General features: G+C 42.3%; 1 protein-coding gene across 1 annotated transcript in view; it reads right to left on the bottom strand.

The window, feature by feature from the left end:
• The window catches only part of ZNF804B (zinc finger protein 804B), a 223255-nt gene extending 207900 nt beyond the window's left edge, over positions 1-15355 (bottom strand). Inside the window, exon 1 of the mRNA XM_059842797.1 lies at positions 15207-15355. Coding sequence (XP_059698780.1) covers positions 15207-15314 — 108 coding nt within the window. The 5' untranslated portion in view covers positions 15315-15355. The remainder of the gene's footprint in view (positions 1-15206) is intronic.
• Between the last annotated feature and the right edge of the window lie 1124 nt (positions 15356-16479).

The following is a 16479-nucleotide window of genomic DNA, read 5'->3' as shown; positions in this document are numbered from 1 at the left end:
ATTATAATCTTCATGGAGGAACTTGAAGCATTCCTCATTTGCCATTGTTTTTTGTTAATATGCTATGCCTATATTTATTTAATAACATGGGGTTTTATGCAACTAGAAAAAAATCAAGACCTTTATGTGCCAATCATAAACCAAAATAACACCAAGAAATCTTCTCAACGTCAACATATGCAGGATCAAGCCCTGAACTGACATTATGCATCACTCTGTGTATATAACACAAAATTAATTTGATATTTTAAGTTTTTACTCGTGATTGTATTTACTCCTAAATCCCCTTGGGAGCTTAAAACATTCACAGAATGAGTAAGATGTGCCACTGCACATGGCAGAGTAATTGCATGGGAACCAGGATTCTCTAAAAACATTTTTTTTCAAGAGATTTTGCTGAAAATCATGAAAGCCAAACTCAGTAAAACCCCTTGACAGAGCTCAGGGAAGCACAGATTCATTCCTGCACTGGTTACAGGGTAAATAATGCACCTTTCTGACCCCTAGCTGTGTAAAATGCCAGCCCTCAGTGCAGAGATGAACCAGCAACCTGCTGCTGCCTTCTTGTCCCCAGCCTGCCATCAGCACTTGAGCACCTGTGACAATTTGCCAATATTAACTAATGGACCAGACATAAATTATTGCACATGCCTGCCTAAAAACCACATTTCCTAGGGACATACCTGCCATGAAAAGGTGTGGTCCTGCAACTAAAAAAGATATTGATTCATTCCTTACTTTAGTCAAAACCATTCTCAGCATCATACCTGAAGAGGGGAGCTCTTCTTTATTTCCCTGACAAAAGCTGCATTTTTTCAACTTGCAGCTTGTGACAAACACACTCACAGTGATAAAAAAGCAACAGTTTATAGTTTACACACACCAATAAAAACACTGGAATTACAGCCATGCAGGGGAGGCAGTTCACTCATCTGCATACTAAAACCAGCCCTACTTCCATCACATTGCCTGCAACCTGTACATACACATGGAGTAAGTACACATAAATTAACTAAAATCTATGTAATGTGTATCTGTGTTTTAGTTGCTTTGGGGGTGGGATTAAACCAGTGCCAGAATGCTAAATAGCACAGTGAAAGAGCTGACATGATTTTCAGCTGCAGTTGTGGACTAATTCATTAACCAGATACAGGGAGAGCAAAAATATCCTCACTCAAAATTGCCAAAGTTCTGCTTTCCAAAGCTTTTACTTCTTTGTGTCAATTATTTTAGATCTGCTATCATGTTGCAGACCTTTGTCCATGGATGAATACCTTTTCTCTAGCTTTCTAGCATTATGAAAACTAAACCAATGGAAAAAATAAAAGTATGTTTCCTTATATTTTGCTTCCCCCTCTTTTTTTTTTTTTTTTTTTTGACTTTCACCTTCCCAAGGCAGTTCTTCACATCACTCCCTGGCTGCTGAACCATGTTGAACTCCAAGTGTGTCTCTGGCAGGATGAGTATCCCAGCCCTTCACCATTCCATCCTGATTATTCCTCCTGCACTTTTGGACAGGGAGCACTGCAGTACCACAGTGCACATGTGTAACTGCTAGAAGATGTACCAAGAGATGGGCCAGCAGAAAGTTATCACATAAATCCACCCCAGTTGGAGAAACTGAAGCAGTCTCACAAGTCCTCTGGCATAGCCACAGATGACGTTTTCCTGGACTTAGAATCACAATGGAAATATTTACCACCTTCACGTAGTAGACCAAGACAACTAGATCTCTCCCTGGCTGAATGGTGCCACCAATAACATGACAGCAGTAAGACCTCCCAAAGGTGAATCCCTTTTGTCCTGCAAAGCTCAAAAGCTTCCCAGCACCCAGTGACCTGCAGTCACAGAGATTCCCACAGCATTCCTCCTCTGCACTCACCTGCAGGACTGAAACAGCACAGTGACTCTCTAGTCCTGTGAAGAAACACATCTTATGTGGAAATAAATGCCAGCCCTCCTGTATTATCAGAGGACAGGATCCCACTGAAGCCATTAAAGAGCAGGATTCTTCCTCAAGCAGCCTTACAGATAATGACTGTTGGCAGGTTTCTGGTATATATTATGTTAGAGGAAATTGACAGTATTGCAACACTGTAATTAAAGGAAAATAAACAGCAATCCCTAATAGGGCAGCTAAACATACAAATCCAGAAAATCCATTTTATATTAATAAAGGATAATGCATTAGATTTCAAATGGAACCTGAAAATGACACTTGTCCTTCATAAGAAACTAATCACTAAGCCACAGCTGAGGTTAACTGCTTAACTAGCCTAGCCACTCAGGGACAAAAATTTTAAGAGCAGAGAACTGGATATTAGTCTAATATTAAGGTATTAAGATAATACTATATTAGGATTAATATTAGCTAATATTGAGATCTAAAGTGTGATCACTAATTCACATTTCAAGACATGCAAAATGCACTACTCTGCATTTGTAATCCAGCAAGAGTGGCAAATGATTTCAGAGGAGCTTTTTTTTCTTCTGGAAAGATAAAAAGGGATTTTTATGTGTATTTTACTAAAATCTGGTTTATTTCAACCAGAAATCTGGATCCTAAAATTAAGTGACCCCGATGTTACTATGATGAGCCTCTAAGATATCTAGTATAACACCATCATCCCACAGTGAATAACCCATAATTGTCCTTCTGAATGAACACCTACCTGCTATGAGGATAAGGAACGTGGCAGCATGTTCTGAGTCAAACTGTGTTACCTCAGGGAAGTGTGCGAATCAAAGATGTGCTCCATAAAGAGAAAGGTGTTATTTTAACTGCTTGAATACCTTTGCTAAGCAATATGGTTTGTTTTTAATCAGAATTGTTTGTGTTTCAGTAATATAGAAAAGACAGTCACTTTATAGAGTCCAGCAAAAATATGTTTTATGTTCGGAGCACAGTTGCATTTTCCTTCTAATTGAAATTCTGTGACTGAATCACAGTGATGCTTCCACCCTGGAGGTCCTAGCAACTAGTATTCACTAACTTTAGCCCCATTACTTGCTAAACAAAATCTAAATAAAATCTCAGGACCAAATCCTGCTGGCATAAAACAGCCTTAGAAAATGTAATCAGTTTAACAGGTTGATTTACACAAGCTAAAATTCTGCCCTGAACAGTCGCTATGCATGCCTGCTTCCTGTGAGTTTAAAGAATTCTTGAAGAAACTACAAAAAGTGTTCCAAGAAGCTCATTATGATTCACCAATACTCTCTCATCTGCTCTTTGTCTTTGAAGTTTGCTGCCTGAATGGTGAAGCTGAACTTTCTCTCCTCTAGTCAGCATAAGCCTATCACATTTACTGGGAATCCTCCTGTCAGGAGCACAACACAGATTTGTAATGGGATTTGTGAGGAAATCCACCCGCTTCATCTGATCCAACCCCCAGACTGCTGTCAGGAGATCCAGCCACTACCCTTCCATCTTCAGAAGTCCCAACACCCCAAGACACTGTCCTGTTTCCTGCAGAGCTTGATGGAGCTGGAGCCCAGGCTGCACTTGTTCTGGTAACTGAACAGGGCCCGGACACAGGCTCAAGCACTAGTGGTGCCATCAGTTCTGATTTTTTCACAATGCTTCCCGACACAATTTTCACTTATGACACCCACCATTCTCTCATGCACAGTTACAGTTTTGGGAATAACAATGTCTGAGAGGTTTGCCCTGCAGGTGGCTAGCAGTTCCATACACAGGTAGGATTTCAAAGCCAGTTTAAAAAAGGAGGCTTTTACCTGTCACTGAGCATCTCATCAGTGCTGTTAAACTCTCTTGGAATTGAAAACTGCAGCAATGTTAATGTTTCTGCCCTACCCTAGTTCCCAAACTCTCTCCAGGAAATGTTTGTGGCAGTGCTACTTGTTGAACAGCACAAACATACTGGAAACAACACTCACAATTTCATTGTTCAGCTGATTAGGCCCCAATGCCTGGCACAGTCCCTGGTGTTGTTTACTAATGCACACACACTGCCTTTGAGGATCTGAGCCTCAGTGCTGTCTGTACAAACTCATTTAGTTTGCAATTAACCTCCCTGTTCACATTTACTATCCCCCTTCCGTTCCTCTCACAGTCACTCCTGAAAACAGTCCCCTCCACGCCTGCCAGCTGTAATGCCCACCAGTCTTTGTTCACTGTCCTTCAGAGCAGAGGCAAGGATTCACATTTTCATTGTTTGTTCTCCTCACTGTGAAGTAGTGTACAATTGCAGTACTAAATCACTGTATTTGCGGGCTCATTCTTAATATGCAGATCTTATCAAAATATATTAGTACCATCAAGTAGAAAATTGACATCTTTATATTTCTTCAGATACCACATATCCTTTTTAACTCTGTGAGAGACTTGAACCCTACAATTTATCCTATAGTATGCTGTAATCAGAAGCATCAATCTTTTTAAGGCTGTCTAATGCCTAATGCCTGCAGTCACCAACCTTATTAGCCAGAGGTTAGAAGAATAAACATAGAGAAGCACTCTTACAATGATAAAAAGGAACCTTTTCAAATCATATAACTTGAGCAGCCATGCCTTTTTCTGTAGGAAGAGGCTCAGAAGTCTTTGAGTATTTAAAACACTTCAGCATAAGGTGCTACAATTACTTACTCAGTTATTACTCTTAAAAGGCCATCAGGAAGCTCGTTAGGATTTCTATAATGGCTCCCAGGCAAGCAGAAGGTCAAGATCTGAACTTTACCTGAGCAGACATGGGAAGAAAGGCTGTCAGTGATTCATCAGTCCATGGTGATCTCACATGCTGATTATTTTGCATGCTTTGGGGTAGCTTAGGGTTGCCGAGTTTGTTTTTTTTTTCTCTTTTTTATTTTAATTGAAAGGTATTGTACTGCCCGGTACCATAAAAAATCACAGCAGTTAAAATAGTTTTTTAAAATATATATTTCAAGCACTTTTTAAATCATAATTTTGTTCCTCAAACAGTGCTAGTCAGAACATCAGGAAAAAATATTACTACAAGACATGTCTGGGGAAATATTTGGGATAAGGAAATGTATTCCGGTAGAGGGAAAAAGGTGTTCAATGTCCTTATCACTGAAGTTTACAGATTAACTTCAGATTTAAAAAGAAAGGCCTTGAAAACTGTTTATCTACAGGAATGTTTCTACGTGTACATAATCAGTATTCCTCATTTGCTATAGCTTAAAGAGCAATTCTTCGAGAATACACAGTGGAAACAAAACATTTTTAAGCACATTTTTCTGCCTTTGGTTTTTACTGACTGTGAAGATTATGCAAGCTCTGTTAAGTCATTCTGTAAATTTGTTTAAATCCTTTTCAAGGAAAGGAATTTTCTAACTTCTTCCAATTTGCTGTTTATAATGGTCTTTAGTGATGAAAGCTGTCATATATGCAAATCAACATAAATATTTAAAGGCTGATTCCACAACCCACAGAAATCAAATTCAATCACCTGCAACCTCAGTGATTCTGTAAGGTGAAGAAATAACAATATAAACAGCAGATAGCTGTCAAAAGAAAAAAAAGAACACAATGAATTTATTTTCTCTATTATCCTTTCCCCATTAAAAGCAATAACATGGCATATGGATACATCCCTCTATTTCAAGTCATCATATCTCCTTTATATAATAAAAAGCCCAGTGCACAGATTTATTAATGTAGCCAAAATGAAAGGCATACCTTTATCCACCCAGTGTTATCATTTTCAAATAAGACATGTCCTCTAGGGAATAAATTTGAAGGCCATTTTTTGCTTATGTTTTGGGATGGGTTTACTTTTGAGATAAATAACCACAATACTGGATCTGTATTTTTGAAGTTTAACTTATAAAAGATGCTTATTAAAATGCTAAGCAAGAAAACACATCTATTCTGCAGTACACATACACAATAAGAATCTCCTGTTGCACATGGCATAGAATACACTGGTTATAAAGAGGTCTGCAGCAGAAGATGAACAAAGTATAAAATCAGCAAGTTTGCATATTCAGTACTTATTTCAATGTAATTTTTGGGTTATAGGATATGAATACATCTGCATGAAAGAACAGAAATCTGTGATTTTTCTGTTATTAGTCATTACAAAAATTTATCACTCACTCCCAGAAAAAGTGATGCTTATTTGTGAATAAGCAGTGTCTCCACCACTGCTCCTTATATTGTCTCTTATTTAAAAGCTAAGGTTGCATTTATCATTCAAATGAAAATTGAAATTTTGTATGTAGTACCAACCTGATTTTTCTTCATTTGTCTGACTAAACTATTTTTTCGTATGGGTTTTGCTATCTTCTCTTTAAAATTAGGTAAGTGTATATTGAAACATTACAGAAGGGAAAAATGCCAGTGTCCATCCTGTAGATGCATACAACAAAGCAGCCTTGGACTTCTATACAGGAAGAGCAGCAGTACAGCTTTGTAAAGACAGCAGTTAAGCTTTCAGACAGCTTGGAGAAGCTGCATATGTACTCAGTGGCATTTATGGGATGTTTATTTATGATTTGGTACACACAAACTACTTGCATGCACATCACCTTGCGAGTTTGCTCCCTATGGGGACCTACAGAATGATGTTTTTAGTTTCTTTTCCTGAGCTAGTCCTCAATAGCTGTGTGACAGATTCTGATCTCTGTCCATCAGACCAGGCAGCCACTCCCATGTCGAGACACCTCAGTGCCTCAGCTGCTGTTTGGCACAGACCTGAGGCCACGTGGGTTGTGAGAATCCTGGATATTGTGTTCCTAAACTGTAATTCCTCCTGGCACAGAGGAGCCACCAGTGCAGGATGTGGAAGTCAGCAGAGCCTTTCCCAGGCTGAGGAATCCTTGTTATCATCCAGTCCACCGACCACTCGCCTCAGCCAGCATTTGGACCACAACATTCACCAAGCAACTGATGCAAGGATCCTGCAGAGTCATTCTCTGCCAACCTGCAATGCATCACCTGAAGCTTCTTGCAATCAAAGACTGCTCGAGGGCAGGCTCATTACATCAAGATCATAACTGGGTTTTTCGGTGTCGAACAAAGGGTGGCATAAATATACACATGCTGCTTCTTCTTAGACCTCCCTATAAAATCCATGGTCATGAGTTTACACACCTCACAGAAGTCATACTTAAACTGAAAATGTAATGATTAGCACAGAAAAATGAAGATTGGTGTAGATGAACAATTTGTACTGGTTACTTCTGGAACCCATAAGGCTAATAAAATTAGAGTTACAAATATCTGAATATGAAAACTTTTCTTTGAAAAAATACTTAGAACACCTTAATAACTATAATAACTTGCATTTCTAACAAACCCTCTGATCATAGTATTCATACAGATTTCATTTATAATTTTAACCCCAAAATATAATCTAGAAAATATTTGGCTATCAAAGGGTGTTTTTTAGGGAACTCTCTTCTTACACTTTCTAATCTAGTTTCCCAAGCCTTCCTCACATGTTGCAGTCTAAGTTGGAAATGAGGGCTGCAGATTTACAGCTGATTACAACTGAGAATGATCTCAAAGACACCCAATACAGCTCTCCAGTTCAGTCTGAGCAGAATATTGATAGAATATTTCTGTTGACACAAAAGCACTAAATCTGTTTGAGAATGTGTTCCAGGGAAAACATCAATTGAAAAATTGATATCAACTAGAGTTGATTAATGTATGAATTGTTTCAGAGCTGCATGCAATCCCCCAGCTATAGTTCTATTTCTTTACTTGAACCAGCTTGCCAATTATCATTATGCATAACTATGAAACTGGGACAAAATTTTGATGATGTTTACATCTTATCTAGTATGCACATAAATTTAGTCTAGTATTTAAAAAAGAAAAAAGAAAAAAGAAAAACCTGTCATTAAAGTACCTTATGACTGGGCACAGAACAATACATTCTGCACAGTGAAGAGCATCTTCAGGTATGTCTACCTACCCCATGACTAATCTTGATACTTGAGTCCTGCAGTTGATTGTACAAGACAAGCAGTGACGTGTGCCCACACAAAATACAGAAATCCAGGACTGAAATTTAGATATCTGGCTCTAATATTGCAGTAGCCTTATCACCCATGCAGATTATCAACATAAATCATTTTAATACTCTTCATTCAGAGTTTGGGAGGTTCAAAGGCTAAGAGCAGGGCAGGTTGAATCTTTGAAAAACAATGCTTACTACTGTCAGTGTGGATGCTAAACAGCTCTTTTAAAGGGTCTTCTTATTACTATTCAGATATGTTTATATGCATAGACTGCTGCATGCACACATGTTTACAAAATAGCTAATTCTCCAGTGAGCACTGCTTAATTCTTGGGAGGGTCAAACTGGATTTTAATGGTACTTACTGAATGTTATGCTGGGAATTCTGGTTCCTGCAAGTGCATGCATGCATCTATTCTTCTCTTTAACATTAACTTGATGTTGTAATAAATTTAATTAGATATTTTATGTAAGTTATTCTTAATCCATTTTTTTTACCATGGTAGGTGTACAAAACTTAGATAGTGAGATCCTAACTCTTGAATTCTAAAAGAGGATCTACAGCTTCTGCTCTGTTTTGTAACAAGTGTGATACACTGTTTTTCGTGGATAGACACATAAAGAAGTAAAACTAAACCTCTCACTGTGTAGCACATTGGCATTTTAAAATAAAAGCACTTCAGCAGGCAGATAAAAATCCTTTTGAATGTTTTTTTTTTTTTTTCCACAGAAAAGTCAACTTATTCCCTAGGACAAGTGAGTAAAATTAAATTTGCAGGTAATGATTGAGTCTTCTAAAGTGATCAGTTGTGACATAATAGAAAAACTTATCAAAGTTTCTTCATTTTAAATGCAATAAAAAACAAAAAAAAAACCCCAAAACAGAACAAAACAAACAACAAAAAACCCAAACCAAGCTAAACTAACAAGAAACTTCAAAAAACCAAAACCAACCAACCAAACAAAAAAACCTAAACAAAAGAACCTATAAAAACAACCAAAAAAACCCAACACAAAAAGAACACAAAAAAAATGCCCAAATTAAAAAGCCCCAAGCCTTGCAGCCCAAGGCTATACAGTCCACCAGAAAAACTCAAGCAGGGGAAAATGCCTACATTCTGTCCAGCCTTTAAAAGCTTTCTTTTTCTTTTCCATTTAGGTGCTTTTTACAGGGGACTTTTCCAAACTTTGGTAGCGAATAAGTAGATTCAGATGATGAGTTTTTTTTAACCACAGTTTTCTTTTCAAAGAATCTAATCTCACATGCAAGCATTTGCATAACTGAAGTTACTCAGTTTATTTAGTTGTAAACTGATCAAAACAAAGCATTCATTTAGACAGAGGAAGGAACTGGAGAATCCTCCCCAGCAAAGCCAGGCAAGTGCATACCATGGACAGCACATGTGGGCAAGAGTCCAGAAAACAGGGCTGAACAGGCAGAGGATCAGCCTTCAATGCTTAGAGCTTGGGTAGCTCAAGGAAGCACCTGTTTCTCAATCACTAGTTCTCTACATTCATTTTCAAATCTGTATGCAGTTCAGAATTAAAAAAAAAATAAAATAAAATAAGAAAACCCACTAAACTGCTCTGGGTGAGTAAAATGCATATGAACTGAAAGTGAGAATGTAAATGGATGTTATGGCAATAATTCTGGAACTAATGGACAAACAAGCATTGCCAAATGCAAAATAACAGAGAAATTGATCTGGGTTTACGAACTCAATTGAGGGACCAATAAAAATATTAGACTGCTGGAAAGGTGCTGTCAGACATAAAGCACCTGTTTAACATTATTGCTAATTGTGGGTGAAGGAAATGGGCCCAGCAGAAATTGGTTGAAGATGATTAAATTTAATTGCAATGCTATATACAAAGTGCTACCCACTCACTGAATTAGAATCAAAATTGCTCAGAAGTGATAGATTCCACAAAAACAAGGTTTAATACAAGGCATGAGCAGCAAGGCTACATGTGGCAAAAAGCACATTCCCATTTTCTGAAAGTTCTTTCTGCCTCTCACATGTTGCAGAATTGCACAAAAAGCACCATAATAGGAACTGTGAAATCAGGAAATAAGGTCACTGTAAGGTGGAGTGTGGGCTGCAGGAATGCTCATATTCTCCAGCACAGTGGAGGCAGGAGGGTTGGTAGGAAACACACTCAGCCCACTCTGAGACACAAAGTGCCAGGAATCAATGAGATCAGAAACAGTTAGCAGGAGTGCCTGCCCTTGGTTTGTGTAAGGCAGATACCTCTGTAAGCCAGCTCCAAGCCTTCAGAAGAGTGCACAGAATCCCCCCCTGGCAGGCAGCCACTTTTGCTGGAGGCAGCTGCCAGAGACTTTTGGCACAGAAAAGTGAAAGTACAGTTTTCCATCGTCTTTACCATTTCTCCCTTGTTTTCTCTCCACAAAATTCTGTTAGTGCAGTTGAGGTTTTTTCCCCCCTTTTCTTTTGTAGGACTATTTATTAGAGTTGCTGGTTTATTAGCAGCCCCTTAAGACTCTATTTCCTAACTTAAATTTTACTCTTCATGCATTTTCCTTGTACTGCTCCAGCATACCCTTCCTCTCTGCTTTCAGTGCTGTTGAGAGTGCAGTCAGAGTGCTAAAGGATGCAGTCAGAAATGCACAAGTTATTTGGTCTTCCAGTAATCACCCAGGTATATGGTGGCTCCTCCTTTAACCTGCTGTCACCTAAACCATATTTCACATGGTACGCACCATGTCTAGCCTTTAAATTGCTTTCTGACAACTGTGCTTGGCACGTGTTTGCCACTGGCTAGTGGCAAACACAATACTGTCACTTTGTGGCTGACATGGTTATGCCTGTGTTTCTAGCATTGATCTCAGGCAGACAGAGACAGCTGCCCATGCCGTGTCCCTCCTGTTCTCTATTTACAGTCACTCAGTCCTCAGGCTCACTTAGGTTTTTAAAGTTTCCAAGTGCCTTGTGTTGTTGTCTGCTTCAGAGAGTGCTAAGGTGCTACTCAGCCCTGGTTGTATTTGCTTTAGTGCTAAAACAGCTTGCTTATGGCTCAGTATCAACTAAACCATCATTATTTTCAGGTACCTGCAATGTACTTAATTAGAACTGCTGGAGCAGCCTCTGGACATGGGGTGAGAGCTGTGCTGTTTTAAAGGTAACTCTGTGTAACAGAAAAGCCTTTCCTGCCCCCAACAACCCAAAGAACTCGGGCAAGCACCGAGTGCAACGGAGCAGCTGCTTGACAGTTTTATTTGAAAACAGCTTAGAGAAGTACCTGAAAAATACTGTATTCAGCTGAAGCTGCAGGGAACAACGGAAGAAAAATAATCAGCCAAGTCAGAAATTGGCTAAGGCACTGGGTATTCTGAGCCTTCTATTTCCTTCAAAATACAAAGGGATCTTTAAATACTGAGTAGTAAACGAGACTTTGTTTGTATCTTATCTTAAAAAGCCACAGGAAGAACAGTGTACCCTAATAACATCCTTGGCTTAGAAATGATTCAGAAGCAAGGGGGCCATCTGCTGAATTCCCAGTACCATTTTCTGCTGCATCCTGGAAGTTTCTTTAAAACTTTTGCAGGCAAGTCCTGTTCAGTGCCAGCTTTGCCACGCTTGTGAAGCATGGCAGTAAATCTCTGAGCAGGCTGGGCTGCAGGTGAGTCTGACAGCATTATCTATCATGACTTCAAAAAGTAAAACCAGTACACCGATCAATGTAATCTATTCAGGACTCAAAAATCCTATCATCACTCTGAAGTGTAAGTAATATCTGTATCATAATGAATTTCCTTAAACAGCAATTTTCAGAGACAGAAAATTTGCTCATAATATGCTCCTGAATATAACTTCTCACATAAAATATAAAAGCTTAAAGCACAGAATCAGCTGTGCTTTAAAATGAGCAGCTTCCTTCACTGGCTTACTGTCCATTATCCTTAGTAATGTTGGCCTCATGTTCAAACTCAGCATTTCCTTCCCCATGTAAATCCATCAGACTCCACTGAGGAAGGATTCACTGGTGACTGCTTCTAATTCCACTCTTTCTGAATTCATCACTACTAACTTCATGATACTCACAGCTAGTCCCTTCTCCAATATGTAAAAGTGGGCAAAGGCAAGGTAAAATTTTTGAAGGATTTTATGACATCATGACAAATTCATTGCATACCCAAAGTGTGTTATCCTTGTATTCTACATATCTTGTTCTCATTCAAACTGCTACAGCTAAAGGTCTGTCTGCAAACCAGGAAGAAGGACCAGAATTGTTTCTGGTTCAATAATAGCAAAGTATGCTAAATAAATACTACATAAACACCCAGACTGAAAAAATCCTTGTTCATAAAACCATGAAATTTGATAAAGGTATTTAAAATATTCACCACTGTTCTCATTTCTTAAAGCATAGCCTTAAGTCTACTGACATTTCATGGTCTGTTAATACAGAACACTTTAAATTTAGAAAGGTACACATTATCCATTAAAGGCTACATAGATTCATGCATAAGATCACTCATAGTGTACAAACAGAAGATTGTTTAATGGTACAAATGATAAAATCAAATCTTCAAGGCTGCTTCCAATTCAACATTTTAAAAACAACTGCAAGACATAACTCGTATCTTTCAATGTTATAATCAGGAGGGATTAAATAAAAGCACAGCACAGAGAGTACAAATAAATGCCACTAGCCTGAGACTTCCTTCTTAAGAATAAGAAGAGGTCCCAAGTTTAACTCAATAATTGGAGAGTTTGTTTGCATTGTGTGGGGCCTTTTTGCATGTTTAAAACAATTTTACTACCTCAGTCAATACTAAATCTCAATAGGAATGACTCCCACCTCCATAATGCAAAATGTATCCAGGTGGTGGTTTTTGCTGTTCACTGTTACCAACTTTATGCACACTGATACGGAAGAAGGATATGGTCTGGAAAGTTATAAATTTGTAGGCACATTCAAATTACTCACTGCTTTCAGTATTCATTAGAAAACTATTACCCTCAGTGCCAATTGAGCATCCTTTACTTATCTCCTAAAATCTGAACTTCCATATCAAAATATGAAAATAGCCTATATAAACTAATAGTAAATTCAAAATATCAAATAAATGAAGAAGTTACAGAGCTACAATTACCCAGAATTAATAAAACTTTATCATGCACCTTTATTCCCATGAGCTGTCCAACACTCCCTCCCCAAAGGGCTTAGCCTATGACCTCAAAAGCCCGACTAGCTTCAAAGAGTTGCCAATAAAAAAGGCAGAAAAAAACAAAGAAAAAACTTGAAAAAATATATATGTATAGAAATAAAATTTTTCCCTCAAGAATTCAAAATGAAAGCCAAGGATTGCTAAAATTCAGTCCTTTCTGTAGAAATGGACATAACATATAAAACAGCAACTCCTGGTAATACAAATTTAGGAAACAAGATGTTCTGTCTTAGTGAAAAGTAATGCGAAGTGCCCTTGCTACTTTTTTCAAACTCTGGAAAGCTCACATGAAAGAGCATTTCTATAAAGTTAAAGAGACTTGAGATTAATTTTCAACTTCACAGCTTTTTCCCTTTTCCACTAAACCCTAGATGGTTGGCTTAAGACTTAGATGGTTCAATTTAAAACAAAATCCTTTAAAAAATACACCTTTAAAGAATAAGAAACATGAATTCTCATTGGTCTTCTTCTCTGTTACTTATATATTAACAAAAATTGCTCCCAGTAACAGGACTATGGCTATTTGTTAGCGGACCTGTGTTTAAAATGATGATTTGTTAGTGGAGTCAGACAAATTTATGTCATGAAGTATTTAGTTGGAGATGAGTGGTGTGCAGTGCAGTGGTGGAGGCATTGGAAAGTGAAGGATTTGGAACATAATATTCAGAGGATAGTATCTTCCCAGGCTTCTGATACTACTCGACTTGAGTATCAGTTGTTTAAATTCTACTAAATCAGAAGTATTTACAATCAAGCTTGTTCCCATTTTAGAACTTCGAGATCTTTCAGATCTTTTTCCCTTTTGACCTAATTTCGAACAGAGATCTCAGTAAGTGCTGCCTGCATTTCAGGGGGTTCCACACACAAAAGTGGAAAGTGGATCAGCTCCATGGGTCAAAGAACACAAACGCAGCTCAGCCAATGACTGATCGATGATACCTGCGGGGCAGTTGTGTTTCAGTGCACACGACAGACACAGCAGTACAAGGGAAGAACTTGCAGGTGCTGTATCAGAATGTTAGGGCACAACACAGAGGGGATTTTGGAAGCACAGTGAAATATGTGTCATTTTTGTTCACTGCAAGTCAAGAAAGAGAAAGCAAACTTTAGTTCCCATAAGGTATTTAGGGTCCAGGTGTGTTGCGGGGCACAACCTGGCATTGTCGAAGCTCAAGGAATCCCACCAGTGGGCTCAAGGGGTCCGTGGTACTCGTGCAAGGCAGACTGGGTGGATGGCAGGTCCGTACCCGTCCGTGTGTCACACACCGACACCCAGCACGGTGACAGGGAAAGTTCGGTGGCGATTACGGAGGCGGTTACGATGCCACAACCACGGCGGAGAGGCACAGGAGAGGCAGCGGGACATCGTCGCCGCCTGGGAACCCCCCGGCACCCTCTGGCCCCGGCAGCACAGGTCTCCCCTTCGCGCCTACGACACGCCTTTAGCGACTCACGGACACCGTCTAGGGTAGCTCGACGGGTCTGCAGTCTCCGCAGGACCGCCCCAAACTTCAAGCGTGTTCTACCTAGACGTCGGTCTAGACAGGTAGTTCACAACGAGCCTCAGACAAACTCGCGAGTGCATTTTTTGGCACACGAATCCACAAGAACGATCGCTTCCCTCCTCCGCCGCGTCAAAACCTTGGACAAGGTACTAAACCGCGACACCTGGAGCCCACACGGCGCCTTCCCCTCTACCAGCCTCCAACTTCTCACCAAAGCGTCAGAAATTAACCTCTCCCAGGGCACGAGCCCGAGACGCGGTCCACGGCTAATCCCAGAGAAGCCGTAGCCCCCCCGCCCCACTGCCGAACGCCAGCACCGCCCCCAGCCCCGTCCCCGCGACCACTCGCAGGCAGCCGCCGACGGAGAAACTTTTCCGAGCCGCCCGGCGAGGCAGCGCCCACACCGGGGCCCCGCAGAGCGGGACCGAGCCGGCGCCCACGGCCCACGCCCCCCGCAGCCGCGCCGCGCCGGCCGCCCCCAGCGTGGGCATCCGCCCGCACCGCTCCTACCGTGCGGGGGGCAAGTGAGGGAGGGAGCGAGGAGGTGGCAGTTACCGGCGAGCGAGCGCCCTTCTTGCAGAGCGGTCCCCTGAAGACGCCTTTGATGCCGCGGTAGTGCCCGTTGCTGAGGTGCCGGGAGCTGATGACCAGGTAGCACGCCATGCGGGCCCCCCGGGCGGGCGGGCGCGGGGTGGGAGGGCAGCCCGGCTCCTCCGCGGCGGCGGTGCGACCTCCGCCGAAGCAGAAGCCCGCATGAAGGAGCGGGCGGAACCGCAGCAGCGATCTCCCTGCTCCCGTCTCATCCAGCGCCCGGGTGAGCGCTGCCAGCAGCAGGATGCACTGAAGGCGGCGGCAGCCAGAGCACATCTGAGATAGCGCGGAGGCCAGTCCGCATGCTGCTCCGCGGGTGGGAGACGGGCCGGGGAGAGAAGGGCAGAGCGCAACTTGCACAGTCCGCTGCTACGGCCCTTCCTCCTCTCCCTCCTCCCCCTCCTGCTCAGACCAGGCCACCCGCAGCTGACATCCGGAGGGGAGTTTCTCCGCGGCAGCTGGAGCAGCGGCTGCTCCCCATGGCTGTGCCCAGCGCCGGGCTGGGCGGTGGATGCAGCCGGCCGCCGCGCACGGTGCCCGCCACCCCACTGCTCCCGTACGGCCGCCGCAGTCGGCGCTGCGCCTCGCCTCACCTCCGCCGGCGGGGGGGGGGAGGCGGTGCGAGGGGGGCGGAGGAGGGGTAGGGCCGGAGCGGGGGCGGCTGCGGGTGGGAGGACATTGCCCCTCGCCGCCTCTGGGAGGGGAGCAACGCCGGCAACCCCGGGCGGAGCGGCCGGGAAGGGGGGGAAGGCAGCGGGGTGCTCTGACCGCCCTCCTTCTCTTTGCCCAACTTTCCCGTCCTCGATGTCGGCAGGTAACTTCCCTTACCCGCCTGCCTCCGGCTGCGCTTCCACCTGTCCCCGGCATCCCCTGACCCTCCTTCCCCTCCGCTGTCCCGTGGGCTGTCCCGGGCAGGGGACGTGAACGCCACGGACACTCGGCATCCAGGCGCGGTGCCGGGAAGCGTCGCTGCGCCGGCTGGGAGCCCGGACTGGCCCCGGACTGCGGCGGGGCTGCCCGGCTGCCTGGACTTATCTCCATCGTCCCCCCTGAAAGCGCGTGAATTTAGGTGCGTGGCGTCATTTACCACCTCAGTGATTTACACAGAATCGCAGGTCTGAAAATCTTCCCCCAGTAAATTGCTGGAACAGGTTGTTCCTCTCCCCTTCTGCAAGACGGAGGTGCGAGGTACCTCAGACCCACTTGTGCAGACTCGGTTTCTTCTCATCAGGTCACA

Source organism: Haemorhous mexicanus, chromosome 1 (genome assembly GCF_027477595.1).
Source record: "Haemorhous mexicanus isolate bHaeMex1 chromosome 1, bHaeMex1.pri, whole genome shotgun sequence".
Taxonomy (NCBI): Eukaryota; Metazoa; Chordata; class Aves; order Passeriformes; family Fringillidae; genus Haemorhous; species Haemorhous mexicanus.
The sequence above is the reverse complement of the archived record's forward strand: the minus strand, read 5'-3'. Positions and strand labels throughout refer to the sequence as shown.